The 10635-nt window shown below is 40.2% G+C and overlaps 2 protein-coding genes across 8 annotated transcripts in view; both read left to right on the forward strand.

Annotated features, from left to right (window-relative positions):
• Positions 1-4898, forward strand: part of lamb2 (laminin, beta 2 (laminin S)) — a 52630-nt gene extending 47732 nt beyond the window's left edge. Inside the window, exons 29-34 of the mRNA XM_058642980.1 lie at positions 622-766; positions 853-1060; positions 1301-1442; positions 1547-1723; positions 1823-1982; positions 2831-4898. Of these exons, the coding sequence (XP_058498963.1) occupies positions 622-766; positions 853-1060; positions 1301-1442; positions 1547-1723; positions 1823-1982; positions 2831-2967 (969 nt within the window). The 3' untranslated portion in view covers positions 2968-4898. The remainder of the gene's footprint in view (positions 1-621; positions 767-852; positions 1061-1300; positions 1443-1546; positions 1724-1822; positions 1983-2830) is intronic.
• Positions 4899-5938: 1040 nt separating this feature from the next.
• Positions 5939-10635, forward strand: part of usp19 (ubiquitin specific peptidase 19) — a 28028-nt gene continuing 23331 nt past the window's right edge. For 4 of the 7 annotated variants that reach the window (XM_058642177.1, XM_058642179.1, XM_058642180.1 and 1 more), the window contains exons 1-2: positions 5939-6286; positions 7832-8226. In XM_058642177.1, coding sequence (XP_058498160.1) covers positions 7995-8226 — 232 coding nt within the window. In that variant the 5' untranslated portion in view covers positions 5939-6286; positions 7832-7994. The remainder of the gene's footprint in view (positions 6287-7831; positions 8227-10635) is intronic. The other 3 variants (XM_058642182.1, XM_058642183.1, XM_058642185.1) reach the window with 1 other exon arrangement.

A 10635-nucleotide genomic window follows, 5' to 3' on the forward strand; every position in this document is an offset into this window, starting at 1 on the left:
CGTCGTCATCATTCGTTGTCATCATTCGTCGTCATCGTTCATCATCGTTCGTCGTCATCGTTCGTCGTCATCGTTCATCATCGTTTGTCGTCATCGTTCGTCGTCATCGTTCGTCGTCATCGTTCATCATCGTTCGTCGTCATCGTTCGTCGTCATCGTTCATCGTCATCGTTCATCGTCATCGTTCATCAACATTCGTCTTCATCGTTCGTCATCGATGTCGTCATCGTTCGTCGTCAACGTCCGTCGTCATCGTTTGTCATCGTTTTTTCATCGTTTGTCATCGTTCGTCATCGTTCGTCTTTGTTCGTCTTCGTTCGTCAGCGTTTGTCGCCATCGCTCGTCATCGTTCTTCGTCATTGTTTGTCATCGTGAATCATTAATTGACCTTGACCCCAGCCACAGGGGCCACAACCAGTGTACTCCTCGTGTTGGTCCCCAACCACGTATAAAATGGGAGGGTTGTGTGAAAAAGCCGGTTTAAATGCACTTATTGTAAGTCGCTTTGGATAAAAGCGTCTGCTAAATGACATGTAATTTATGTAATTAATTAACATGTAATTTGATCTGTTGAGCTGTAGACAAAACATACTACCCTTCTGTCCTGTGGGTTTTCTTCAGGTGGCAGAGGCCAAGACTAAGGCAGAGGAGGCTAAAGGTAAAGCCCAAGCAGCGCTGGACAAAGCCACGTCCACCAAAAACAAAGTGGAGCGCTCCAACGACGACCTGAGAGACCTGATCAAACAGATCAAAGACTTCCTCACTCGTGAGATTTCAATAAGTGTCTTTTTCTTCCTACAATCACAAACTTGAGCTCTTAGTTTCCTCACGTCCTCCTTCTTTGCCTCACAGAGGAGGGAGCAGACCCGGACAGCATCGAGGCGGTGGCCAACCAGGTTCTGGAACTCTCCATCCCCGCTTCGCCGCTCCAGATCAGACACCTGGCCGACGAAATCAAGGACCGCGTCCGCAGCCTGTCCAACGTGGACGCCATCCTGGCGAAGACGCAGGACGACGTCCGCAAGGCGGAGCAACTGCTGCTGGATGCCAAGAGAGCGAGGTCAGTGAAAGTTTGCAGTGTGTAACATTTGGGAGGGTTTTTGATCAAAAGGTTTAATTTAGTACTCGTGAACATGTTTATGGAAATGTTTAAAAAACTAATTCAGCTTCTGTCACTTTAGAGCACTTTCAGCTCGGGTTGTGCTAACAGGATATACGATAAGATCTCTTTTGGTCTTTGTTTATTGTCCCTAAAATCACACTGAGTTGTTGTTGTTGTTGTTGTTGTTGTTGTTGTCAGACATCGCGCTGAGGGAGTAAAGACCACAGCAGAGACGGTGAAACAGGCCTTGGTGGACGCTAAGACTGCGCAGACGTCGGCAGAGAAAGCCATCGCGAGAGCCAAAGTTGATATTGACCTGACTGAGACCCGACTGGCACAGGTGAGCTGTTTAAAAGTCTGAAAATCACTCACTCTAAAACTTGTTGCTACTGTATTTGGGAACCAGCCGCTGTGGTCATGGTTGTGTGTGTGGTGTCTCCTTAGATTGAGTCAGAGACGTCCAACAGTGAGAAGAACCTGGACGATGCCATGAGGCGTCTGGGCTCCCTGGGACAGGACATCAACACTTTGAAGACCAAACGTGCCAACAACAGCATGGCGGCGGCCCTCGCTGAAGAGACGGCCACCATGGCACGAGACAGGGCCAACGAAGCCAAGCAGGTGTGTGTGTGTGTGTGTGTGTGTGTGTGTGTGTGTCTGCCTCATTAACCGTGTAAACAGCCATTATAAAGAATCAAACACGTCCTCCCGTCTCCTCAGATCCTGGACGGTCAGCTGACAGACAAATACCACGAGGTGCAGCAGCGAGTGGACACCAAGGCCAAGGCCGTGCACGACGCCAAGAGAAGAGCCGAGAACCTCCGAGACGAAGCCAAGGAGCTGCTGAGAGACGCTCAGAGCAAACTGCACAGACTAGCAGGTGACTGACACGCCAGGACCAGACGTCCTCAGGGACACCAAAACCTGGTCCTAATGAGGCGGAACCTCATTTCTGAGGAGCTGGATAGGTTTAGGGCTACGGTTTGAATTGTTGTTAGGTTAAGATTTGGGTTAAGTGGTAATGGTTATGGTTAGGGATAAGGCTTTGGCTTAGGCTGAGTCAGTGAGAGTCCTTAAAGGGATAGTTGTGTGTCTGTGTACTTGTATTTATATCTTTCTGAGGTCCCAAAAAATTGCTTTTTCAGGGTTAGGTCCTGGTTTTAGGGTTAGAATTGGGTTTAAATTCGGTTCAGGTAAAGGGTTTAGGTAAGGCACGTAGTTGTGATGGTTAAGGGTAAGGGGTTAGGTAATCCATTATGTTAATGATGTGTCCTCACTAAGATATAAAAACAAGTTTGTGAATGTATTTGTTGCCTCTTTAGGACCTTTTCTGTTATAAACACGGACCTTGTCAGGACCAAAACCTGGTCCTAATGAGGCATAACCTAATTTCTGAGGTTAAGTTTAGGGTTAGGCATAACCTAGTGTCGGGGGGAGACAAAATCTCAACATTTTTTATTATTTAACCCGGAATAAAAGTCATTGAGATTAAAAATGAGTGTCCTGGCTAAAACAAGCAGCAGTGATACAACATACTCAATACTCACTAAAGTCCACCAAAAGTCCTCGAATCTGATGTCAACCAAGGAGTGAGAACCCTGAACCACAATCCAGAACAGACATAAATGTTGCTGCAACAAGATTTTAAATATGAAATCATTTTATATCCTTTTTTTAAATAACAAGTGTAATGTCTAACCGCCTCCCTCACGTCTCGTGTTTCCACAGACCTGGAAAAGAAGTACGAGGAGAACCAGCGGCAGCTGGAGGGTAAAGCTGGTCAGCTGGACGGTTTAGAGGACAAGATGAAAGCCATCCTCCATGACATCAACAAACAGATCCAGATCTACAACACGTGCCAGTAACTCACCACCGCTCCATCGTTTACAGAGACGGGTCCATCGTTGTGTCACTGCTGTCAAACTTCAGATTTTAAAATACTTACATGAAATACACAAATGAAGACGTGCGTGAATCAGTTATTTTCCTGATGAAGTCAACACGTCATAAAATAATCAGTGAAAATGTTCATTTTGAGGAATAAATCGAATTCTGAGATTAATAATCAGAATTCTGAGATTAATGGCAGAATTCTCAGATTAAAGTCAGAATTCCTGAATTAAAGTCAGAATTTTTAGGAATAAAGTCAGAATTCTGGGATTAATGTCTGAATATTTGAGGAATAAATGTCTTATTTTGTCCACAAACCAAAAGCAAAATGAAGCAAAGAAAGCAGAAAATATTCACATTCAAGAAGCTGAAAAATCGATTCATCATTTGAAGAATCAATCGCTGCAGCCCTAGATTAAACATCCAAAGTGTCTGATGTCACATATGCTATTTGAATTAAATATGCACACATTACTTTGGCCTTTTAATTTAAAAAAAAGAATCTGTAAATGTGTTTTGAGAAAGAAAAAGAGGAAAATTATATTTTTAGAAAAGTCTCTCAGAGATTTTAGGTGAAAACGATGTTTTGCAAACGAGCTGCAGTTGAATAAATATTTATCACATGTTTTGTTTTTTATTTAGAGGGACAGTTGCATATTTAGCGGGTCGTCGTTTTCTACTGGACGTATATTCTGAGCTGTGCTCATCACACGTGGACTTCAGTGTCTTCTTCTCACAACAGGAGTCAGAATGAAGTTTATTTTAAGTGAAGAAATAGAAAAGGTTTTTTACATAATTTAGTGCAGAGACAGTGTTGTCGTTAAAGGGGAACGTTTTTGCTCCGGCTTCAGAGCTGGGAGCATTCAGAACTGTTTACTCACGAGTCTACAATCAAAGTTCATTCCTTTCCTCAACAACTCGTGTCTCCAGTTGTGGAAAGCAGCGCCAATGTTGCTTCATGTTCGGCTTCTGTGTATGTATGGCATTAGTTTTGTCGGAGAGTGCACAATCCTTACGTCTCTTATCCAAACAACGTCAAAGTCGGAACTGCACACATCATTTTGAGGAGTAAAGTCCGAATTCTGAGATTAAATTCAGAATTCTGAGATTAATGTCAGAAGTTTTGAGGAATAAAGTTAGAATTATGTGAATAATGTTCAAAGTTTGAGGAATAAAGTCAGAATTCTGAGATTAATGTCTGAATTTTGAGGTATAAAGTGAGATTAATGTCCACATTTTGAGGAATAAAGTAAATATTGTTAGATTAATGTCCACATTTTGGGGAATTAAGTCAGAATTTTGAGGAGTAAAGTCAGAATTCTGAAATGAATGTCCTAAATTTGAGGCATAAAGTCAGAATTCTGAGATTAAGTGCCCTTAGTGAGTCACCTGCCAAAATTTGAACCATTGCACAGTTTTGTGATGAACAGTCAGATAATCTGAATATCTGTTGGTGCTGCACTGAGTGAGAGCGGGCAGAAGCTTCTCATTTAACATTTCTTTCTTCTTCTTACTTGTGCAGTGCTGCCCTCTACAGATCAGTAATGTTTCACTGCTGCCTTTCCTATGTCCAAAGTCATCCTATGACTCTTCTTGCCTTTGACAGGCAAGTGTCAGCGCGATGACGCACATGTTTGTTTGTTCTTACTACTGTGATGGGATTTTTACATATTATAATCACTTTGTTGCCTCGTGAAGATGAAGATAAAACGGTGCGTTGATGCTGTGCCGGTATATTTGTGTACTGTTTGCATGACGGTGTGTGTTTTACAAAACAAGCTTTAATTATAAAAAACTGAAGTGTACACAAACAGCATCTCTGTGTCAGCCACATTGTATTCATGAATAACTGCCAAAAACATGTGAGACGTGTGTAAAGTTTTGTCAATAAAGCTGAAGAAATTTTTGTTTTTCCTCTACAAAGCACTTTGTGCATTGACACAATAATAATTAGTTAGGATTTTTTAAGTCCGATTCTTATAAAAAAAAAAAAACAATTACTAAATTTTATTATAGAAAAGCCGTTAATTGATGCAGATTATCTTTATATAGCCATTTGATGAAATATAACTGTTTAATGACATCAAATTATACAAAACTAAAATATCGGTGACCAGCAACCGAATACAGTCTAACCGAATTTTGAGGAATAAAGTCAGAATTCTGAGATTAATGTCCGAATTTTGAGGAATAAAGTCAGAATTCTTAGATTAAAGTCAGAATTCTGAGATAAATGTCTGAATTTTGAGGAATAAAGTCAGAATTCTGAGATTAATGTCCAAAGTTTGAGGAATAAAGTATAATAATCTACATTGAAGTGCAATTGTACACAGTATTTTCAATATTTCAATTAAAGATAATGTATAATTCATTAACAATGTCATCAAAAAGATATATATATATATATATATATATATATCACCTACTTTTGGATAAATAATACATTTTTACTGACTGAGCAACAAGTTTCTGAAATGAAATAAAACCTAAAATATTGTAAAAAAAACCCTAATCTATAAAAATAATGAATTATTGTTATTTTTTTGTATATAAACATATATGAGACGTTCATAAAGGTACAAGTAGGAGCATATAATAAATTATATATAATACATATACACACACACTGTATACACACATCAATAAATGTAAGTGATGTAAATAAAATAAATATACACACACACGTATATCTTTATCTCACGATTATGACTTAGTCATATTACTTCTATAAAAATTGTGTATATGAATAAAGAATTCCAGAGAAAAAAGTTGTTATTTTTTGTATTGTCATAGTAACATATTATCTGTAAGTGTAAACATTGGGAGAATGAAAAGTCAGAACAAAAAGTGCATTATTATTATTATTATTATTGTTATTATTTGGGGGCGGGTTGAAGGAGGAGTTTATAGACCACGTGGACGCGCCAGCAAGGAAGTGGTCTGTGTGCACGCGCGCGACCGGACAGTGGAGTATTTTTGTTAAAAGACGGACTGTTAACCCGCAGAGGCCGAATGACAGTTACCGTTTGATTCACCCTGGGTTTCTTTGGTTTAAATTTCTGACATAACGTAATAAAAACATTTCTACAAATGGGTCCCGGATAAAGTAGAGAGAATATTCCAGAAACACCGTGGACTGCGGGGGTTTCGAGCGCAGGGAGGGCAACGCAGCGGCCCGCGGCCGTGAAGGAGCTTAGCAGGCGGCAGGAGCAGCAGAAGCAGCAACACAAACACAAGGAGCCGCCGCCGGCCATTGTGTGTCAAGAGACGGAATTCTCTCGTCACCGAAGCCCCGTGAGTCTCCCGTTCAATGTCGTTTTTCAATGTGACCATTGAATCTAAGGTGTCACGCGGGTGTCATGTTGTGTTTGCGCTCACGGAGTGATATCATATCATCCCGTTTTCTTCGCAAGCTAACGTTAGCATGTGTGTGGCTAATGTCATTAGCGACGAGAAGACTGGAGGGAGCGCTGGATTTGAACACCCGCCCGTCGCCGTGACACGGAGCAGTTAATGTTTTGATTGAACTCGTGCTTAATGTAGTCTTTTATCAATGTGAAATCTTGATACTTTCTGTCCGTAACGCTAATATTGTCGGTGAGAAGTCGTAATATAACTCCAAGAAAAGATCCGTCTCCACATCCACCGGTGTTGAGCAGGTGTGTTTATAGCATCGCCCAGCGATCAAATAAAGTATATTTATATCAGTTAATATATCGAATAGAAAATAATAGCACATAAGTATCTTAATTAAAATATAAAACGTGTTAATTTGTTGTGTAGACTTTCATATTGCGTTTATATTGACATTGTCACGTGGCAGTTGTCAACAAGTGTGTCCGAAAACAAGCAGACCTCTGCAGACTGGTGGCTAACTAGCTGACTCGTTACCAAGCTAACAACTCAGGGGACGGGAAAGCTACTTCGGTTAGGCGTGCTAACTACTTACATGAGCACTAAACCGGGCTTTACTAGCTGTGCTGGCTACACGTAAAAGCTGCTTAAAATGGCTGAATTGACTGGTGTCCTTTGTTTGTCATTTAATCGGCTAAGCTAACAAGTCGTAGCTGCTGTGCTAAGGAAACGAGACTCAAACACCTAGTTGTGCCTGTGTAATTAACCCCTGTAGCATTGTTATTATTTAAAATATACAATGTTTTACACGTGTGCGTTTTTGCCTGTGTTTCAGTCGTAGTATAGATTGATAGGCAGACGTGTGTATGGATCATTTTTTACTATTTATTCTCATATCACATCTACTAAAATATGTAAGCAAATTAGCAACTAAAATAGCCTGTATTTATTCATGTTAGGGGTGGGACAAAATATGGATTTGGTGATATATCGGCATCCTCTTGCAACACGATAATCAATACACCAGGGCAAATATCCATATTTTAATGAACAAATATCATAATGTATCGCTGTACGATTGTCTTGTATGTGTTGATTATTACAGTATTGTTGTATTCCGATGTTATTGGTAACATAGACCGTTTATCGTATCATGAGCTACCCTGTGATTCCAACCTCTAATAGATAGACAGGTGGGTAGGTGGGTTATTTTTACCATTTGTGCAAATTATAATACAACTTTCCCAGCAGCATGTATATGACACATTAAAAAAAACATTAAAATCATAAACTAGCCTCAGTGTTATTGCTCATAAGTGCACATCTGTTGGATGTTTGGAAATAATTGAATACTAAACCATCATCAACTTTCTTCCCTGTTTTGATGCTTGGTTTGTGATTGACTGATTGGATATTTGTGTTGATGTGAGGTGCATGTCATGCATCCTCATGATTATTGGTTTCTTTTTGCCTTTATTTCTTCAGGTCCCCTGCTCCTTACTACCCTTCCTGATTCTGTTTTGGGAGATTTCAGACCAGTATCATCGCCAAGATAGCCGGGCCGGGCAGGAAGAGGCACTCAGATCCAGACCCCAGCAGCGATAGTGATTCCAGCGACGGGCAGCCTGTTAGTGCCAAGTGCCTGAAGATGGCCAGCAGCGGAGGTACCTGTATGGCTGGTAGTGAAACAGCGGGCCGTCGTGGTGGGGCTCAACCGAGAGGAGGAGGAGGAGGTGGGAGGGAGAACAGCTCAGACCTTTCCTCCAGTACCAGTAAGAAGAAGCAGAAGGACAGAGCCAACCAGGAGAGCAGAGAGGCCAAGAGGGCGGCAGCTGCTGCTGCTGCTGTGGTAGAAGGAGTCATAGCAGAGGTCAAGAAAGGTAAGGGTGCTGATGCTGTACCTCAAAAAAATCGATTTCTAACCAAATAATTATTGCAGCTCCAGTTTCCTGTCGACAAAGTTATACCTACATTCACTTTTACTCACCAAAATGAGTTGGTTATATGTCCAATTGTCCATTCACATATTTACAAGTGTTTTTGGGTTTCTTTTAAATAAAGGTATAGTTCTAGTTTTGATGCGTCGGTGTATGTGCTATTGATACAAAGTCAGCACTGACTGTTCTCTGCCTACACACTGTACTTTTCATTTGTTGTGGGATGTGTGTGTTTCTTTGTTGATTTTTACATTAATGTGTGGATTTGGAATGTGGGCAGCTTTTTCTTAACCTGTTAATGTCTTTTCTGAAACTTCTCAAGACTGTATGTGTATTCTGTTGTTAGTAGGACTGCAATGATTATCCAATTACTAAATGTAACTATTTTGATAAGATTTTTGGTTTGTGGACAAAACAAGACATTTGTGAACGTCATCATTTTAAGGTTTGGGAAACACCAATCAACATTTTCTGACATTTTATGGACCAAATCACTGCTCCATAAGTTGAAAATGTAATGGACAGATTAGTCGATTGTTAAGAGAATTAATTGTTAGTTACGGTCTAATTGTCAGACCAAGTGCTTCTTGCTCAGAACATCTACCTCTCGTGGTGTAACTCAGTAAATCCTGCTGGAAATTAATACATTTATGATGGATATTTAAGAATTTTTGCATAGTTTGAGATTTTCCTAGATTTACTTCCACTTGAGAAGTGCAGAAGTATTGATGCTGGGAATATCACATTTCCAATAAGTCCTTGACTAGAGAACATCTTCTCATATGGGTCCAAATGTATTTATTTACAATGCGAGCAAACGAACAACCAAGCAGGTTTACTTTCATGCATTTGTTCGACTAAACCCTAAAAAAAGCTTTGTTTCTTTTTAACTGCTCAGGCCAAAGTGAAGCTTTGAAATTAATCTTATTTTTGTTTATGACAACACTGGCTCCTTTGGGAGATACTCTATCCTTCTGGATTTGATGTTTGTCTTTTGCTGCAATGCTGGAAATAATAATCACCACAGGAGGTGTTTGCGCAGTGTTGTAGAAGATATAACCACTGTTAAAGTGTAAACACTGGGCTGTGTTTTGATTTCTTATAGTATGTATTTCAGTGCATCCCTTACTTAATTTTGTTTTGGCATACCAAGCTTTATCAATGAATTTTTGTTATGGTTTCTCATGGCATAACAGTGCTTGTGTTGGATGTTTTTTGCTTTGTTTTTAGCAAAATGTGAGTTTAAATGTCGTGCATTGAGTGTCCATCACAGATGTGGGACATGTGGGATATTTTAAGGTCATAAGAACGTCTCTGTCTTTCTTTCTTCAGTTCCGTCCCTTATTATTAATATGTAACTCTTAAAGGGACAGTTCAGGCTTGTATGAGGTATGACTTGTATGCTGGCTGCACTATTGGCACTTTTCCGTTATACAATTCTAGCGCTACTTGACCTGACTCTACTTAGTATCAGTCACGTCATTTGCCATTACTTCATAGTTCCTTCTCAGTGTGGGCCGGGCCGTTGGCCATTTTATATGCAACACAAATTAGTGACCGTCAAAGCAGTTGTTTCCATTACAGAGTTCTAGTTCTACTCGACTCGGTTTGGTATCCGCACGTTGTTTTGGGGTCTTCATAGCAACGGCTGCGTGAAACTGACATAACATGGTTTTATACACGACACAAGTTGTGGCAGTTGTTCTTGGGTGTAACTGAATCATTAGAATCAGTGGATTTAAAAAGATTTGTTCGAAGAATCGTTCAGTATTTCCTGCATGGCCAGAGCACAAACTCCCTCTGACACAGTCACTGAACTGAAATACAACTGAACGGGTTGTGATTCAAACTCACAACCAGTCGCCGTCTTTCAGCAGTGCTGACGCCAAATACACCAGACTCCTCTGGTAAATATTGACATTTTAGACATTTCCTTTGCTAAATGTTGGAGGTTAACGTTAATGTTTTCAGGGATTTTTAAGTCTTTTTAACTAATCTACAGTTCAGCATTGTTCACTTTGATTCTTGTGTCGGACGTCGCCCTCATGACTCTTCAGTGACGACACTCTCTGACCAATCAGTGGCTGGCAGTCACATTTTAGTATCGGCTCATCTTGCTTGGAACCTCACCTGAGCAGGTACCAAAAAAAGCACCAGGAACATGGAAAAGTAGAGTATAGTCGAGCAGAGTAGTGCTGTATAACTGAAAATATGCAAACCGGATTTTAACCATTTAACAAAAGGCTTCTTTAATAAAATCCACAGTTGGTCAATAAATTAACTTCACATTGACTTAATTAAGTGAGTTAAGCCAAAAGGTGGTGTTAGAGATCAGTGCATAAATGGAGGCGT

The sequence above is a fragment of the Solea solea genome, chromosome 11 (assembly GCF_958295425.1).
Source record: "Solea solea chromosome 11, fSolSol10.1, whole genome shotgun sequence".
Lineage (NCBI taxonomy): Eukaryota > Metazoa > Chordata > Actinopteri > Pleuronectiformes > Soleidae > Solea > Solea solea.